This window comes from Pararge aegeria, chromosome 7 (assembly GCF_905163445.1).
Source record: "Pararge aegeria chromosome 7, ilParAegt1.1, whole genome shotgun sequence".
NCBI classification, from domain to species: Eukaryota; Metazoa; Arthropoda; class Insecta; order Lepidoptera; family Nymphalidae; genus Pararge; species Pararge aegeria.
The window spans coordinates 4,588,926-4,607,591 of NC_053186.1; the positions used below are offsets into that span (position 1 = coordinate 4,588,926).

An 18,666-nucleotide genomic window follows, 5' to 3' on the forward strand; every position below is an offset into this window, starting at 1 on the left:
CTGCTACAATTTTGTTATTCGTAGAGTGTCAGTCAATTTGTATAATTGTCCAGAGCTAGCTGTCATTTCTTAACAACTGGCAGCCCTGCTGCTTGTCAAAACGAAAAACTATTGAGGGTTTCCTTTCCGAAATAAATTTCCTTTGCACAAGGTAAATAATCTGAAGATATCTACGAAATCGTGATGATTAAGTGTAATTTTGTATAGTCAACGTGATTAGCTGTGTTATTGGAATAAGTTGTGCGAATTATTTCCGAAATAGTGCTTTATTTGTGACAACCGCGCTTCTTGCGGCATTTTTTCGATTATTTTCGTTATTTGCATAGTTCGACAGATATTCCTAATTTTTGAGTATAATTTAGCTAATACGCTACTTGTTTGTTCTTTCATTAATTTTTTTACAGCGTAAGTACAGACAATACTTCGACTATATAGAGTAGTTTAGGTCTAATGAATATTCTAAACCTTAGCCGTGAATTTTCCTTCCACGGTTAAATATAATAGTTATTGACACCTTGTGAAATATTTTACCCACTCAACTATAAAATAAAGACTATATGTATGTGCTAAGATAAAAAAATAAAATAAATAGATATGTATGAAATTTGTATGAATGCTTTCTTGTATTATTTAAAACATATTTTTAGAGAATGTGATGAAAGAATTGCTTACATACAATTTTATATCTGACATGTACACTGATAATATCTCCGCTAAGTCTAAAGTCACACTTTTTGGAAATATTTCTCATCATATTTGAAACATTTTTGTAGTTATTTACTATAAATATATTGTAAACAGGGTGTTGTGTCTGATCTATTAGCAAGAGATTATTTTTATTTGCAATTAATATTTTGTGCACAGGAATAATTGCATCAATCAAAAAACTAAGAGACATAATGCCAGAACTAACAGAGTTAGACAAAGCTACTGCTTCAATGACAGAGAAGCGCAAGGAGGAGACTGCATCATCAGACAGTGATTCTGATGACACCATCCCAGAGTTGGAGGATGCAGGTAAAATATTATACAATTTCACCTACTTTAAAAGGTTTTCTGACAGTCTCAAATGACAGACTGATAAAAGTGCCTCTGCAGGGCTAGCAAAGGCAGGAGACAAAAATGATCTATACATATACTATTATATTATAATGTGTTCACCTGCTAAAGCACGGGAACATGGAAAAGGAGAAGTTTACCCTACATATTATTTCCACTTGTGTGGCAGTGCTCTGAGAGTAGATAAAGCTGTGGAAGAAGATACATTTATATCCTTTCCCCGGTAGATAATGCCTATGCTAGCCGCACAGAAAGCTTAAAGTATCGAATCACTTGTGGGCTGGCAAAGGAGGAGGGCAGTAGAAGTATGTAGTAAGTATATATTTTTAAGCCAATTGCAGTCTATTGCCTAAAGTATGGCCCAATCGAAGCTGAATATGGTATCATACCTAATATCAGTCAAAATGTGGCCAACAACAATTCTTTGCATAAAGGTCGCATGCTGTTTTATTTGAACAGGGTGCATTACCCATGTCAAGTACATTGAATATTATAATTGAGTGTAGACATAACTGCAGCAACAGCTCCAAAATTTGAATTAAACATGTTAAAATTTGAATTAAAATATTGTAAGAAAGAAGAAGAAAAAAGAGAGTCATTTAATTTGTTAAATGCCTTTAACTAAGAACTCTAATTGGACATAGTTGAGCATAATAGATTCAGTCCACATAATCCCAAAAATTGAGAAGTCTCCAAGATTGTAATGTAAAGCACACACCTTAATGTATTATAAACATTATTATTAATTTGCTACAATCTACATAAACCAGTCAAATCTGCATGGTGCTATTTGTAACTTCTCAATACACATCTCTGAACTGTGCTCTTAAGCATGTAGCGCTCTGACACTAAATTATCCTTGGAAGAAGTTGAATTTACAATGAACCATTACTAAGTCTTACAATTGTGTAAAAACAACATCTCTTATAGATTTTCCTGGTTTTCACAGAATGTAGAAAATTTAATGATCATTGTATATCATGTCTTCTTCTGCAAAGTAATTGCTGCTCCTATCCAATAATAAATGTGTCAATATAATGTTAAAATTTAGTCATTTAGTTAAATTTAGTCTTTAAAATATGGCATCACTCCATTTTCAGGAGCACCAGGTGCTGGAGGTATCACAAACCCAATTGCTGGCATTGATATTGTATCAAAGGCCAAGCAGTCACGCGGTGAGAAAAAGGCGCGTAAAATTATGAGCAAACTTGGACTTAAGCCTGTAAGTGTTATTTAAAAAAAAATGTTAATTATACATACCTTATTAAGTACTTTATGAAACAATCAAACTTTATGTTGCGGAAGTTAGCTGTGAGTGTCATTTGAAGTGCACTACTGTATATTTTATTCTACGCATTGGAATGGTTTGAGAAGCCTTTTTTTCCCACTTAATTATTCTAAACCCATGCTCCTTATTGCTTAGTACATGACATATGAAAGTGCTTATTGGTACGATTATTCTGTAGGGGGTGGTAACTAGGCCAGACCATAGGAAATTTATTATTTCCCCTGCTGGTCATTCCATAGCCACCGCTGCGCCAGGGAGGGAGTTAGTAGGTAGACCGACTGATACAATTAGTTAGGGAGACAGTTTCCTTACTGGGACTTCATAGTATACTTTTTACGCCAAGAACCAGACAGCTCTGGCTAGTAAAATTAAACAGAAACAAACACTGTCGAATTGTGGCAAAACATTGCACTATAAAATCAATTATCTTTATATAATATAGTGGCCAGCATAACCCAAACTAACTTATCAAATTCATAAAAAATTTCAGGTGCAAGGGGTCAACAGGGTGACGATCAGGAAATCAAAGAACATCCTATTTGTGATTAACTCACCAGATGTATACAAAAACCCTCATTCCGACACATACATTGTGTTTGGTGAAGCCAAGATTGAGGATCTATCTCAGCAGGCAACCATGGCCGCGGCGGAAAGGTTCAAGGCGCCAGAGACACAAGCCGCGGGCAACGATGCCGCAACCGCTGGCACTGTGAGTCTTGCTTTTTATCAAGTAAAGAGTATTGTAGAAATTATTATAAAAATTTATGCATAGATAAGAGTGAAACCTTTTATCCAAATACCTCCTTTAAAATTTAGTATACATAAGAATGAAAGTATTATAAAGGGGTTAAACAACTGTAGGCGCATTTTGGCAGTAAAATCTACCAAAGTGCCGACACAGTAAATGGCATTCATTGTTTTTTTATATTAATACATTTTTCCTGATTTCAGACGGTAGCGCCAATCGCGGAAGAGGAAGACGAGGAATGTGTAGACGAGACCGAGATCGACGAGAAGGATGTCGAGATAGTTATGGCGCAAGCCAACGTTTCTCGAGCGAAGGCGGTTCGAGCCCTGAAGAATAACCAGTCCGACATCGTAAACGCTATAATGGTGCGTTGCCCTTTTTCTATAAGTAGTACCGCCAACTTGTGTAACCGACATAACACGAATTATGAATATATATACAGAAGAATGGGCTTTTGAATTGAGTTTATCCACAATTTTTTTTTGGACAATCTAAGGTGGTGTTAATGGTTTGTTATTCCGGTGATTGATCTTAAAGTTAAGGTCCTGTGTTGAGGTTCCACTTAATCCAACTTGATTAATTTTTTTTTATCTTTATTTCTGTTATTTACAGGAGCTGACAATGTAAGGAGGTGGACATAGTCACAAGAGTTATTTTATGTACCTAGTTTTAAGATGGTTGCTATAGAAAGTGAAACGGCTGATGTCTGTCTCTCCCACACCAGTATATATCCGCCAATTTAAGTCAATCTCAAGAAATGAGAAAATAAAATTGTTATTTGAACGATTATGGGATTGTATATAGAATTAATATTTACTTTAAAATACAATAAAGTATTCTAAACTTTTGTTTTTTTTCGTTCCTAAAGATGTTTGGACTTATGGAAAACTTTTGCTTTTATCAAAATTGGTTCAAGACTTTCTCTAGATATGTGCCTTCCTGTTGCTGGAGATTAATAAACGGTGTTGTCTATACTAATAATCCATTAATAAAGCTGAAAGTTTGTTTTCCTTTGTTTGAATGGCTCTCATCTTCCGAACTACTAGTTTTTAATTCTTTTGCATTCGAAAGCCTTTTGTATTAAATGGTTATCTTGTAAGGGGTGTTAATAAAGCGAAAAAAAATAATTTTATGAATTTCGCTGTGTAGCGATTAGGCCGCCAAATAGTATACTTTTCGTAAAGAAATATTTTCAATTTTTTTATGTGTATACAATAAAAGGGTATTCATTCATTCATTCATTTTTACAACTATCGCCCGCAACTCACGGGGCAGTTTTGGTTATATAAAATATACTATTAATGTCTTTAATGGTCTGATATAAATGAAACCTATTTATTTTAGTTTTTTTAGATTTATGATTTACAGTATGTTTACATCTGTTATTTTACCTCTGACATCGCTCATAATAACTACGTTAGCTAGAGGTTAATTTAATTGAACACACTGTAACAATTAAACATTAAATCAATCCGACCAAAAATATTCTGTAAAAAACTAGCCAAGGCACGATGGAGCTGCTTGTTTATCTCTAAAAAGTAATGAAATCTAGACAAAGTCGTGCCAAGTTCCTCACTGCGATTTCTTTATAATTATAGTAATTGTTGTGTGACTTGGCCGTTGAAGGGTACACAAGGGTGCTCCAGCACCTGGTTCTGCACCAATCTGTCGCCAAAACCGTTACCTGAGTGTCATGGGGGCCTGAAAAAAATGGTTCCAGTAAAGGATGGTACGGCAGTGTTTGTGCCCCCCGATTTAGAAATAGACTTCGGTGCCCTCAATTTTGCTGGCTGACTTTTGGCTGGCTTAGATATAACTCTGAGTACACTAGTGGCCCAAAAGATGACACACAGAAGCGGAGAAAAAAATCTATAACTTGTCTATGTCCTGGTGTCACTGTCATCTGAGTTCTGACATATGTCATGTGTAATTTAGGATTTGCATCTGTGATTCATTTGTTTTCTTTGATGAAATGAAATGAAAAATTGAAATTTGAATCCAGATTAATCCTCTAATTGTGTAGTTAGATATTTGTCAAAAATGTCGATGTTTCCAGGGACGGTGGCCTTTGACGAATTTGGCCGGCCGTTTATTATTTTAAGGGACCAAGAAAACCAAAAACGGCTAACCGGTATCGATGCTTTGAAGGTAATATTTTTAAACATTACTAACTCTTTAACAATAAATTAATTAAAGGTCTTGTCTTAATATTCTTCGCTTGTTGAATCCATTTAATAGACATAAAACACTTTGATAGAAGATATTATTTTGAAATTGCGAACAACCTATCAGAGTTAAAATTTATTTTGTTACAATATTCAACGAAAACATTTAAAACTTCTAGAAAACTTCAGACCATTGATTTATTTACGTAGAATGCTATCTTTATAGGTGCGTTTTTGTTGGTTTACTATTGTATATTTAGAGAAAAATGAGTTTTAAAAGTCAGATGTTGGGTCACATGATTGTTGATTGTAAGAGAACAGAATCATGCAGTGGTTGTTCCCAGCATTCAGTGATCATTCTTTAAAGCTTATTTGCACCCAGTTGGTACAGATATAAGCTAATAAGCCAAGAATTCAATTATCATGAAACCTACTTTATAACCCTTAACTTAAGGTGCTTCTAAATGGCAATAATAAAATCTTATAAACCTAATTAAACATTTACACACGTCGATTTTTACTATTTTATTTGTTTCCACTGATGAAAACATTTTAAACATAGTTGCTTGGACTTACTACTTCTACAAGTTTAGAAAACTTAATTTTATTCAGAAAATGTTGAACCATTGCCTGGATAAAATTAAGTTTTATCAAGGAAATGGTTTAACACAGCTGTAACTATCAGGCAAAGAATAATCTGACATATGATTGAGATATGAGCTGAGATAAATCTTGATTAAATAGTGCACTGAGATAAATTGCATTTCATAGCTGAACCTATGATATTTTTTATTTTATCCCAAAAAAGTTCCTTCTGGATTTTCAAAATCCGAATCAAATGTGGATGAAGTTGTTGTAGCATCAGCTATTACAATAATATAATTATCATCCATCCATTAACTGCCTACTAAAAGCCACAGGTCTCCTCTCAGAAGAAGTTAGGCTGTAGTTTACCATGCTGGCCAGGTGTGGATTAGTAGACTTCACACACCGTTGAGAACATTAAGGAAAACTCTCGGGCATGCAGGTTTTCTCACAATGTTTTGCTTCACTGTTAAAGAAAGTGATATTCAAATTTCTTATATTAAATGGACACAACTCCAAAAACTCTGTAGTGCGTGCCAGGGATCAAACTTGGTCTCCACACTGCTTTTAACATAATACAATGGACACTAATGATGATTAAAAATTTTACCTAGTGTTTTGATTATAATGAAATCTTCCTTGGCTGTGTCTGAGGTGTCCATGCAATTTGGGTTCTTTGTTTCTACAATAGCATGCTTAATGTAGTCACCAATTGTGTAAGGTACAAATGAAACCTTATTTTTAGTCGCACATCCAAGCTGCGCGTTTGATCGCGAGCATCCTTCGCACATCACTTGGCCCGAGAGGGCTAGACAAGATGATGGTGTCAGCTGACGGTGAAGTAACAGTCACCAACGATGGTGCAACTATCCTTAAGCTGATGGATGTGGACCATGAAATTGGCAAGCTTATGGTGCAGCTTGCTCAGAGCCAGGATGATGAGATTGGTGATGGCACTACAGGGGTAGTTGTGTTGGCAGGTATGTACACAGCATAGAAAATAATAGAGCATTTTTTTTAAATTTATTTAATCGAAAAAATACAAGTAAAAATGTATTACATTTAAAAGGTGTAAAACATGAACTCTTAAGAGTTTTACCCTTACACCCTGTGCAGGCAACAATCATTGGTTGTGAATACAACATCCATTGTACGAAATCTATATTTATGGCCTTATTTAATAAACATAGTTGGCAATTCATGACACAATGACTCTATTTCTGTAATTTAAATACAACCACTATGAGATATTTACTATATTATATATTTATTTGATGTAATATTTTAATTTGCAAATCTATAATTTTTTAGATATGTAACTCCATTCTTCTTCATTGCAGAAAAGAAAGGCTAAAATGAAAATGGCCTTTCTTTTCTATATATATAAATTTATTATTTCTAATATATATAAATTTTTAAATGCAATGTATTAGGGAAACCTAGCATTTGCTTAGTCCATTTGTTTGTCTTCCAGCAACCCAAGAATGTAACTGTTGTTAATTTTTCATCTTAACCACAGGGCAGGGCAGTTTATAAGTGTTAATTTGGATGTTAACATACCTATGTGAACTAGTAGCTTCTTTTAAACAATACATGCATTTAATTGAAGTAATATATAATTATGGTGGAATGACATTGGTTACCGTCCCACTGTCAAATGCATGCCAGTTGCTACTGGTAAGTGATAGCATTCGGGTATTAAAAGTATGGATTTTATATAAATGTCATGCGCCTTACAGATTAGCCTGTTACCATCTTGGACTGCATCATCACATAACACTTAGTGAGATGGCAGTCAAGGGCTAACTTGTAGTGGAATAAAAAAAAAATCAAAGTTATTAATTCTCAATTACTTTTTCACAGGCGCTCTTTTAGAACAAGCATCATCCCTACTCGACAAGGGTATTCACCCCATCCGTATCGCAGATGGCTTTGAAATGGCAGCGGCAACAGCCTTAACACATCTAGACAGCATCAGTGAAGCTTTCCCAGTCAACAAGGATACAAGGGACAACCTCATCAAAGTTGCAAGAACTACCCTTGGGAGCAAAGTTGTCGTGAAATGTCATCAGTTGATGGCTGAGATAGCTGTTGATGTAAGTGACTTTGTTAAATTATATCTAGTTAGCATGAGTGCTTAATTGAAGTGCCAAGAGACTAACATCAGGAGCTCAGTTGTAAGTTTATATACTTCCTAGCCAAAAACGTTTACCTTATTAAGTTGCTTGATATGGAATATCATGACTTGATTGTGAATACTAAAATTTTCTTAGCTTAATTACCTGTAGCATAACATTATGAATATGTGTGCTCAGCAGAAGCCTCTAATTAGGTGAACAACAAAGAAATTTATTTAAAGATTTCCTTTCTTTGCAGGCAATTCTTTCTGTAGCAGACTTAGAGAAACGCGATGTGAACTTTGAGTTAATCAAAGTGGAGGGAAAAGTAGGGGGTCGCATGGAAGACTCCATGTTAGTAAGAGGTGTAGTCATCAATAAGACAATGAGCCATTCCCAGATGCCCAAAGTACTTAAGGTAAGCATTACAGCTATTTGATCTTGTTCTTAATGCTTAAGTTCTAAAATAGGCAGTGATGTATGTAGTTTAGACAGTGAAACTATTATATATTCATTCATTTATCTTGTTTATTTATTTATACTGCACTTATTTAATTTTTTACTAATATTTTTATATAACTAGTTAAAAGTTTTTCAATGATTCAATAATGAATATTTTCTTCAATATTTTTAATGTTAAACATTAAAATGAAGAAGAGACTTGTGAAAGTTTGCAAAGAATGCACAGACTACGCCCATACAATAACCCATGAATTTACCCCTGCAAAAACTGGGGTTTAACATTAAAAATATTGAAGAAAATATTCATTATTGAATCATTGAAAAACTTTTAACTAGTTATATAAAAATATTAGTAAAAAATTAAATAAGTGCAGTATAAATAAATAAACAAGATAAATGAATGAATATATAATAAAGAAAAGTACAACATATATGGTGGTGAATTTAGACTTATTGAATACCAGCTGTTGCCTGCAGCTTCATATGCGGTTTTTCGGTTTTTCATTAATCCTGCGGGAATGCATTGCATTTGTGCATTTTCCTGGGATAAAAAGCTGCCTTTATGTTAATTCAGACGCTCAGAGTATAATCTATCTCCATTCCAAAATTCAGTCAAATTGGTTTTTTTTAGTTTTTGCCTGAAAGAGTAACAAACATCCCATCCATCCATACAAACTTTGGCATTTATAATATCAGTAGGATGGTTAATTTTTCTTTTGGTTAGAAGAAAATAATGGTCTGCAAACACTTAAAAATGTATAGCTTACTATCTTAATAATGTCAGCTTTCAAATAGAAAAAGCTGCAAAATAATTGGACACTTTGTCAGACACAGATACGCTTGTAAAATTAATACACGTTAATTACTTAGACAGGCTGAAAAATATTTTTTTTTTTCTCAGGATGTAAAGCTGGCTATCCTAACCTGCCCGTTTGAGCCACCTAAGCCTAAGACCAAGCATAAGCTCCAAGTTGGCTCAGCTGAGGAATATCGCGACCTGCGTCGTTATGAGCACGAGAAGTTCCTCGAAATTGTGCGTAGGGTCAAGGTATGTACACAATAAAAAAAATTATGTGCCTTTTATTCCAAAAGCTATCTCTTTCCATGATGACGTATGATGATTATTGAAATGAACAGTTTCTTAAGTTTTTTCACAACTTTATAATCAATTTTTAAAATCAACAAGATCATTATTTAATAAATCACAGCAACTATATTAGAATACTTGAATAGTAGTAGTAATAAGAACGACATAAATAACCTAGCAAGGACAGGTGAAGCATGTGGTGAATCGTTTTATAGCGGACAGTGCTAGCTATCTAAGCTTAACTAAATTGACAGATCTAACAATAATTCCCTAAATTTTGTACAACTGAATTGGCACCATTTTCACATCATGACTTGATTATTTTGGGACTCAACGATCTAACAAACCAGAGTTGAACCAATTATCTGAACAAGCTAACTAAACCAACAAGGAAAGTGAGAATGAAGTAATAATATTAACTAGATCTCATAACATTATAGGATGCAGGAGCAACCCTGGCCATTTGCCAATGGGGTTTCGACGATGAAGCAAACCATCTTTTACTCTCTGAAGACTTACCAGCTGTACGCTGGGTAGGAGGTCCTGAGATGGAACTCATCGCCATCGCAACTGGGGGCAGGATTGTGCCACGCTTCGAGGAGCTAACTCCAGATAAATTAGGTTCATGCGGCCTGGTCAGGGAGCTAAGTGAGTATAGTCCAACAATTTGTTGTTTCCAGTAACTAAGTCTGTGTTTGCTTTATGAAATTCTCGCAACATCGGTTTTTTTTCTGGAATTCAAAGTATATGTTTGTCAAAGTTTCATGTAGATTGGGTGCTATGGTTGAGGTAACAAATATCCATACCAAAAGACATTTATTGTAATATAAAGGATAATTGTCCCTAAAACATAGCTACTTTTAGTTCTGGACAGGTATGTGGATAATGCTTCCATGGGATTTAAGTAAATAGCGTGTGTCATAATTAAAATGAATTAATAAAAAAACTATAATCAATTGAGTATAATAATTAAACGATAGATGTAAGATTAATATATAGTGATCGCTCTACACTGCATTTCTTTGACGATTGACGTCAGTAAATTTACTTTATTTACTTAGGTTAGATAGAATTATTTATGTAAATTATAGATACATTTATAATGTTAGTATGAATAACAATGGTTATTGTCGTTTCCAGCCTTCGGAACGTCCAAAGACGAGATGCTGGTCATAGAGCAGTGCTCCAACTCTCGTGCAGTGACGCTGTTGATGCGCGGCGGCAACCGGATGATTGTGGAGGAGGCGAAGCGCTCGGTGCACGACGCGTTGTGCATTGTGCGCAGCTTGGTTCAGGTGAGTGAGGGGCGAGGGGCTAGGGGGTAAATAATCAATACAGAAGACCCCCGTGGAACTAATCCGTGAAACGGTGTGCAGCGCAGTGTCGAACTATCGTACTTGTTGGAGTATTGAGTACTGCCTAATGTGTATACTACATTATGTAAAGGCGATGGTTTTCCACTTACGATCAGATGAGCAATCTGCTTGGTCTGTCAATTATTACGGTAAAAAAGTCATATAGTAAATCATCATGTAGCATTTCGATTTTGATAATTATAATAAGTGTAATAGTAATAATTGAAACCTTAATTTGAATTGTGGAGAACAAAGTGGGAATATTTTAGTATGGAGCCTGACTACTCTTTGGACTCTTTTTTTTTTTTTTTTTTGACAGTAAACACTTCGCCATCTAGCCCCAATGTAAGCGTAGCTTGTGTTATGGGTACTAAAATGACTAAAGAATATTTTTATCAATAATATACATAAATATTTATAAAATACAAATAAACACCCAGGCGTTGAAAAACATTAAATGTTCTTCACACGAAAATTTTCCAGTTGTCGATTTCCACAGCCTTGGACCCAGAAAGCAGGGTCGCGGCCCACTTCGCCGACTCTACTGTGCACCACATGCACAACATTTATAATTTTGTATTTTTCTTAAGCATACAATAATTGCAAAGTATTGAATTGAACCCTCTGGCAATCAATCATGGTTTGTAACACTTGTAAGGCAACTCACCCTAAAACCATGTTGTTTCAGGATTCCCGAGTTGTGTATGGCGGTGGTGCGGCCGAAGTGTCTTGCTCTCTGGCGGTTGCACGCGCCGCGGACAAACTGTCCTCCTTGGACCAGTACGCTTACAGGGCCTTCGCTGACGCTCTGGAGGCTATCCCGCTCGCACTCGCAGAGAACAGGTAATTGTGAAACACGTGCCATATATGGTGTCGGGAGTGTTCTTAGCAATTATTTATGAAAATCGGTCCAAGATGGCCCTTCAACAGCTAATATACTATATACATTTTAAATTTGGATAGTATAAATAATAAATAAATAAATATACTACGACAATACACACATCGCCATCTAGCCCCAAAGTAAGCGTAGCTTGTGTTATGTGTTACTGGTCGTCAAATATCGTCAGTATACTAGCTGTTGCCTGCGTTCTTTGTCGGTGAATTCACTATGCCAAAATCATGTTGATTGCTTACATAGGATGTTACATAAGGACAAACAAACAAACACACTCTCGCATTAATAATATCAATATGGATTTCATAATAGTTATCGATCAATACCAGCCCAGCAGGAATGAATGGCTTAGGTTGTAGCCACACCACAAGCTGAGAATACATTTTTTTTCAAACCTTAACGTGTTTCCTTAAAATTTGAAAGATTGTAGTAATTGTCTGATATTTTATAAGTTTCTATAAGATCACCTCTTTCTCGCCATCTTTTGATGGTGCAGAGACAACATTTTTGTTTTCTTTTATTCATCTACCCTCTTCCATCTAGTTAGCCCTTGACAGCTATCTCACCTGATCGTTTCCTGTTAGGGGTAAAGCAGTTATATCAAATTCATCGGTCGGTTGTATCGGAATGCTTAATCGTTTAGCGGCACGTCTTTGTCTCCTCACACACACGGCCAGGCCAGAGAAAATACAGATAACACAAATTAGAAAATTGCCAGTCATTAAAAGTCACTCTTTGCGTTTTACAGTGGTTTGTCTCCAATCGACACCCTGTCCGAACTGAAAGCAAGACAGGCGTCTGAGAACAACAGCAACCTCGGAGTGGACTGTATGTCAAATGGTGAGTTATTCAATTTTATTATCATACCGCGACTTCAGATTTCTGAGAAGTAAATAAAAAAAAAAATATTTAAATGCGAAAAATGGCACGACTTATTTTTAAACGCACCAACTTTATATATATATAAATAAATGACGGGAATATTTTCGTATTCAAAAAATAACTGATTATGTATTGTGAATAATTTAATCATGAATTTATCGTAGTTATTAAAAAATATTAATTTAAAAGTGCTCCATCTTCATACATATAAATTTCATTTCTCTTTCACAGATTCAAATGACATGAAAGCAATGAATGTGATTGAATCTCTGCACTCCAAGAAGCAACAGATTGCGCTGGCAACTCAACTAGTGAAGATGATCTTGAAGATAGATGACGTACGTTCGCCGGCCGACCAATAATATTGAGTCATATCACAAATCATTATTAAATATTTACTACACCCAATAGACTTAACGACATTACAGACGTGTTGAATAATTTAACAGCACGTTTCGTATGATGCTAACGTAACTAAACAGACTGACAAAGTCTGATAACTTAACGGCAACTTGTGGTGATAATAAAAGGTTTGTTGTAGATATTTCGGACAGTCATTCTACGTTTTTGTAACATAAAATATTACATAAAGGCTATAAGGTTTATAATCTACGCTTTCCTACTGAACAATACTGAGTTTAAATATCACAACAATAATAGAAATATACTGTATTATTTTTGTTTATTTTAATATAATATTACGATTTAATTATTTTAATCAGCTTTGGTATTATTTATAAGTTTTGTCGTTTGCTTCTTGTATGTGAGGAGTGATGGAAAAAATATTTCATTTTACGCAATTTACAGTATTTTCCAAAATTAAAACAATTTGCTTTTGGTATGATGGCAAAATGGGATAACATCGCCAAAACAAAAAAGAAACTATTATATCTATAAGTACCGTTTTTAAAAGTTCAAAACTTTTATACTCTTGAACAATAGTTTCGTATTGCAGTTACGATTAAAGCCTTAATTTTTCTAACCTGTCTTAAAATAACAACAAATTTTCTGATTAATTAAGTTTTAAAAATACATTCTTTATTTATCACCAAAGTAAAATTGCACATTGCGAGAATGACCGGATTAATATTTTAAAAGGAAGAAGTATTCCAAGAAATTATAATGTTTGCATTTTAAGAAAGGTAAGGAGATATGTACCTACTACACTAAGGCTAAACCAGCATTACTGATCTTTACCGGAGCTGCATATTGGACGCTTCATATAGTAATTGTCAAAAAGTGACGTCAGAAATTGCATTAAAATGAGATCAGCATAAATAGTAATAACCTGCATTTTTATGATTACAAGGTGTGATACGAGATGTATGCTTTTTGGTGCACTAATAAATTAATTTAGCTATATTCAAGTTGTTTTATTTAAAAAAAGAACCGTAATATTAGACTATAACAAAGAGATATAGAGCAAGAGCCCGTAAATGCCAGACCTTCCTTTTATAATATAAGCTGAAAGTTTTTCTATGTATACCTTTAGTAAAGGTATGAACGATCCCCACCCATTATACCTGGGTAGTGGTGGCTTTGGCAGGTAACAGGTAATGAAGGTGTATAAAATTCCATCTTAAATTTATTAATTTATAAAACTTATTTTTTATATATATCTGTTTGTAACAATATCACAACTTACGTCATTCATTACCAGACGCTTAATACGGTTCCAACCCTTCGCCAGACACCCCTAAACTATAATATTTTGTAATTTTACTTACGTTATTTTTTAAAAGCTGAATTTTATATATGTTTTTTGGGGAACTATAAAAAGATGTTTCTTTAGTAGCCAGACACATTCGAGGGTTCTATCATCCTGCCAGACGCATTGGAGTGCATAGAAAATGTGAGAGCGCGGTGCTTATGTACTAACTGGTGCGAGTGAGACAGGCCGTTCGGTTTATTGCGATCTTGTACTGAAAATTAGCTATCCTTTATCAAGAAATTCAATAAATTTATTATAAATTTCTAAAACAATTTGCATTAAAGTATAATTTTATAAGAAAATATAATCCGAAAAAATCACTAAATTTAGATTTTCATACGTCTTATGAAGTTTATTATATTTATTCATAATTCTTTTGAAAAGCAAACATTAAAAAAAAAAAAATTTATTTCAAACAAATATTCAATGATTTTTAAATCAATTATCAAATTCTTTACAATCAAATGCATTATTTAAAAATTTTCATCGTTGTCGTCGATATTTCCATTTTCGTCTTCGCTACTCCAGTCCTCGCATTGATCGTTGTCAATATCACCTTCGTTCGTTTCTGTAATAATAAAATGATCCTAGTTAATTATAAGCTGTCATAAATTCGTGTTATATATTCTCATCCAATTATTACATACCTGACATTTGTTGTAAAGATTCACTAACATAATTCGGTAACTGATCCCCCTCAAACCATTTAAAATAGTATTGATTTTTTTCCAGAATCCAACCATAATTTACTGGTTCGTATGCTGTTGGAATTTTCAAGTGAGCATTGTTCCATATAGAACATATATAATTCGCGCGCAGAAATTGCTGAAATAGCTCACTTTTGCAAGGTGGTAAGCAACTGGCATCAAAATTCCGTAGTTTTTTGTTATTAAAAGCTTCGTTTACATCAGAGACTGTGTAAGAATCGATAAAAATTTGCAGCCTAGCAGCATCAACGTCGTTTAAATTACCAACATTGTATAGGTAGCATAAAAGACTTTGAATAACATTAAAGATCTTAAAAGATCTTGAGGTATCGAAACTTCTCCTGATATTAAATGCTCTGATGTTATTTTTTTTTGTTGGTATTTTTTTTTTTTCAATTTGGAGTATTAATTTTCTTAAAATCAATGCAGACTTTCGTAAAATGTTCTCTGTTTGTAAATTATCTAGAATAGAATCATCTATAGCTTGTAGATATTTTGGAGCTATTATTTTCTTATTGCGAATGTTAAAAAATTTTATGTCCTTAGAAAATATCTTCAGAATTTTCTCTTCAAGATGGTGTGCTGTAAAAATACCAGTCATATCCATAGAATTTTCTTTAAGACGATTTTGTAATAAATCAATATACAGGTCATGTAAATACACCAATAAAAAGCAGCGTCCTTTTTTAATCACGTCTTCGTTAATAATTGTTCTAATTTCCTCAAAAACTATTTGGTGATACTTTCGTTGGTAATGCCACTCCGTTTTGTCAGGTTGTGCTGTTAAAGAAGATAACTTATTATTGAAACCAACTCGGCATTCTGTATGATAAAAAAATTTTAGGCCAGAAAAATTATTCAATTTATTTAAAAAATCGTTATACTCTTCATGACCTTCAATCTTGGAAATGATGCTAGTTTTAAATTTATCAACATCAGCTGCATGAAGCGGAAGCATTCTAGATCGAATTATTTATTTTTTTCTATCACAAAAAATACAAACGATCTCGTTGTCATTATTACCAACAATATTATCCGACGAAATAATCATGTCCTGAATTGAAATATTATTATCACTAACATCCGGTTCAGAAGAATTAGAATGATCCTGAAGAGTTGAAGATTGTGGACTTTTTGGTGGAGAAATTTTAATTACCTGTGATGTCGTGGGAGATTCTGTAGGTACAGGCTGTAAATAAGATTCATCTTGTGATGTAGAAGGTTGTGCTCCGATTGATTGGGAACGTAAAATTTCTTGCGATTTTATTTGAGATTCCAAATCAAGTGGTACTGAACTCGACTGGAGTGTTGATGATGAAGTTGGAGATGAGTTGCCGGTTAGCACACTGCTTATTTGTTTTTTTCTTTTTATTTTTTCAGTACTTACAGGTTCATTACTGAAGTATTTTTTCATGAGACCTGTAAATGCTTTATAACATGACCGGTGATAACGATTATCTATATATTCACCAGGTAAAATAATGTTTTTATACTTGAGGTTATGTATTTTTCTTAATTTTAAAATAGTTTGACATTTTTTAAAAGTCTCTTCCGAAAATATTACTAGATCTTCACCACTTTTTTTACAGACAAAACAAACTTCTTCTACGTTTTCGTCACTCATGATAAAAAATTTATTTATTTATTAAAACTGGATCACATTTATCAACCAAATAACACAGTTTAATATTACAATGTTTACTATTACTACGACTATATAACTGTTCACTGAATAATACAGAGTAAACGACAGCTGATGCGCAGTAAAAGATCGCAATAAACCGAACGGCCTGTCTCACTCGCACTAGTTAGTACATAAGCACCGCGCTCTCACATTTTCTATGCACTCCAATGCGTCTGGCAGGATGATAGAACCCTCGAATGTGTCTGGCTACTAAAGAAACATCTTTTTATAGTTCCCCAAAAAACATATATAAAATTCAGCTTTTAAAAAATAACGTAAGTAAAATTACAAAATATTATAGTTTAGGGGTGTCTGGCGAATCGTTGGAACCGTATTAAGCGTCTGGTAATGAATGACGTAAGTTGTGATATTGTTACAAACAGATATATATAAAAAATAAGTTTTATAAATTAATAAATTTAAGATGGAATTTTATACACCTTTATTACCTGTTACCTGCCAAAGCCACCACTACCCAGGTATAATGGGTGGGGATCGTTCTTACCTTTACTAAAGGTATACATAGAAAAACTTTCAGCTTATATTATAAAAGGAAGGTCTGGCAGTCACGGGCTCTTGGACTAATACAGTACTACTAATCAAGATTTGGCAGCTTTGTGTCGTCTGAAGCACAGGGGTGGATAACTCATTTCTTAACTGCCAGTTTCTGAGAATGCGCCCATTTTTACAGATTAATTGTCCAACAAACAAAGCCTTGCAGAAAGAATTTTGATATTTGATAAATCGACCTGTATTATTTCTATATATGTATAAGGTTTCCGACGACTGGAATTAAGCCTAGTTAAGAAAAACGAAGCACAAAAAAAACCTCATAAAGGACAAATGAATTAGATAACTTGACCGATTTATCGTACCTTCGGCAAGAGCTGGGTGTAAAGACGTGTCTTACACCAGCGTTAGGCATGTACTGACTTTATTCTTATAACTATGCACCTCATACAATATTTATTACTAACCCACCCTCACATCTTTCCCCTTAAAAATAAACTAAAAATTAACAATCACTCTCACCTTTCTCTTTTCAAAATTAATTAAATTACAAATCAATCAAATAATCAATTCATCACAAAATGCATTTGATATTAAAATTAAATCTTAAAGATTTTAAAGACAAATTTACATTACTTAAAAACTTTTTCAACAATATTCTAGTAGAAAAATACAAAATCAATAAACACATTAACCTTATTTTTAATCCATGAATTTGAACTCAATATTGAACTTATATCAAATTTACCACATACATAATAATATTTTACTTAACTATTATATTATGCACATTTTCGCCGTAAAGCTCCTTATTCCGAGCAAGAATGGGAGTTACGTAAACCCCCATCTATCCGGAGGCCTAACTGTCCTGCCAGAACAAGACATAATTATTCTCTATCGTACCTGTACGCATATTTTGAGTTTGGTAAGGTTCTACGTTAACATCTGTATTTAAGTCTATATCGTCATACTCAAACCCCATAGTGAAGCGTGTCTTGTCTTTCCGGCCTATCTACCGTAATATGTCGCTTGTTACGAACTAATTTTTTGCATTTTAAATTTGTAACTTCATACGATCTATTATTCAAAACGCGGGTTATTGTACCTGGTATCCATCTTTTAATATTTAAATCATAAATCCTTACTTTTTGTCCTACAATATTTTTTTTAAGTTTTTAGCATTCCGATCATAATAAAATTTTTGTTCGTCCTGTCTAGTTAATAATTTATGTCTTATGTTTTCGTGTACTTTTGGCTTTAATTTTTTTTGATATGGGCAAAATGCTTCTTAACTTCCTACTCTGTAGTAACTCTGCCGGCGAAGGTAACTCTAACGATAATGGTGTATTTAAATATTCCAATATAGCTAAACGGTAATCAGACCCCGTTTCTTTAGTTTTAATCATTA

General features: G+C 33.8%; 3 protein-coding genes and 1 non-coding gene across 5 annotated transcripts; 3 read left to right on the forward strand and 1 right to left on the reverse strand.

Annotated features, from left to right (window-relative positions):
* Positions 1-14: 14 nt before the first annotated feature.
* Positions 15-4,095, forward strand: LOC120625331 (nascent polypeptide-associated complex subunit alpha). 2 transcript variants are annotated; one of them, XM_039892365.1, is made up of 6 exons: positions 15-151; positions 865-1,017; positions 2,160-2,281; positions 2,838-3,056; positions 3,299-3,460; positions 3,708-4,095. In XM_039892365.1, the coding sequence occupies exons 2-6, from the start codon at positions 900-902 to the stop codon at positions 3,720-3,722; spliced, it is 636 nt and encodes a 211-aa protein (XP_039748299.1). In that variant the 5' UTR covers positions 15-151; positions 865-899; the 3' UTR covers positions 3,723-4,095. The 2 variants fall into 2 exon arrangements, with proteins under 2 accessions (XP_039748299.1, XP_039748301.1); XM_039892367.1 differs by lacking the exon at positions 15-151 and adding an exon at positions 158-405.
* LOC120625482 lies at positions 1,414-1,545 on the forward strand. The gene has a single exon (XR_005658809.1). It is a non-coding gene; the product is annotated as a small nucleolar RNA SNORA16B/SNORA16A family (small nucleolar RNA).
* Positions 4,096-5,002: 907 nt separating the features above from the next.
* LOC120625251 (T-complex protein 1 subunit epsilon) lies at positions 5,003-13,291 on the forward strand. The gene is made up of 10 exons (XM_039892256.1): positions 5,003-5,243; positions 6,591-6,825; positions 7,709-7,941; positions 8,222-8,380; positions 9,326-9,472; positions 9,952-10,159; positions 10,652-10,806; positions 11,555-11,709; positions 12,513-12,604; positions 12,878-13,291. The coding sequence occupies exons 1-10, from the start codon at positions 5,136-5,138 to the stop codon at positions 13,006-13,008; spliced, it is 1,623 nt and encodes a 540-aa protein (XP_039748190.1). The 5' UTR covers positions 5,003-5,135; the 3' UTR covers positions 13,009-13,291.
* A 1,539-nt stretch (positions 13,292-14,830) lies between these two features.
* LOC120625014 lies at positions 14,831-15,368 on the reverse strand (the record flags this gene model as incomplete). Its single annotated transcript, XM_039891924.1, has 2 exons — positions 14,831-14,925; positions 15,005-15,368. Coding segments are annotated over 2 exons (459 nt in total), but the record flags the coding sequence as incomplete, so codon positions are not given.
* Positions 15,369-18,666: the final 3,298 nt, after the last annotated feature.

What these genes read in the sequence shown, in the direction of transcription:
- LOC120625251 (XM_039892256.1), top strand. Translation starts at nt 5,136, where the DNA reads ATGTCGATGTTTCCAGGGACGGTGGCCTTTGACGAATTTGGCCGGCCG. An exon ending in TTGTGCGCAGCTTGGTTCAG is followed by an intron (nt 10,807 to 11,554) that starts GTGAGTGAGGGG and finishes ATGTTGTTTCAG; the next exon opens with GATTCCCGAGTTGTGTATGG. An exon ending in CTCGCACTCGCAGAGAACAG is followed by an intron (nt 11,710 to 12,512) that starts GTAATTGTGAAA and finishes TGCGTTTTACAG; the next exon opens with TGGTTTGTCTCCAATCGACA.
- LOC120625331 (XM_039892365.1), top strand. Translation starts at nt 900, where the DNA reads ATGCCAGAACTAACAGAGTTAGACAAAGCTACTGCTTCAATGACAGAG. An exon ending in CCCAGAGTTGGAGGATGCAG is followed by an intron (nt 1,018 to 2,159) that starts GTAAAATATTAT and finishes CTCCATTTTCAG; the next exon opens with GAGCACCAGGTGCTGGAGGT. An exon ending in GCAAACTTGGACTTAAGCCT is followed by an intron (nt 2,282 to 2,837) that starts GTAAGTGTTATT and finishes AAAAAATTTCAG; the next exon opens with GTGCAAGGGGTCAACAGGGT.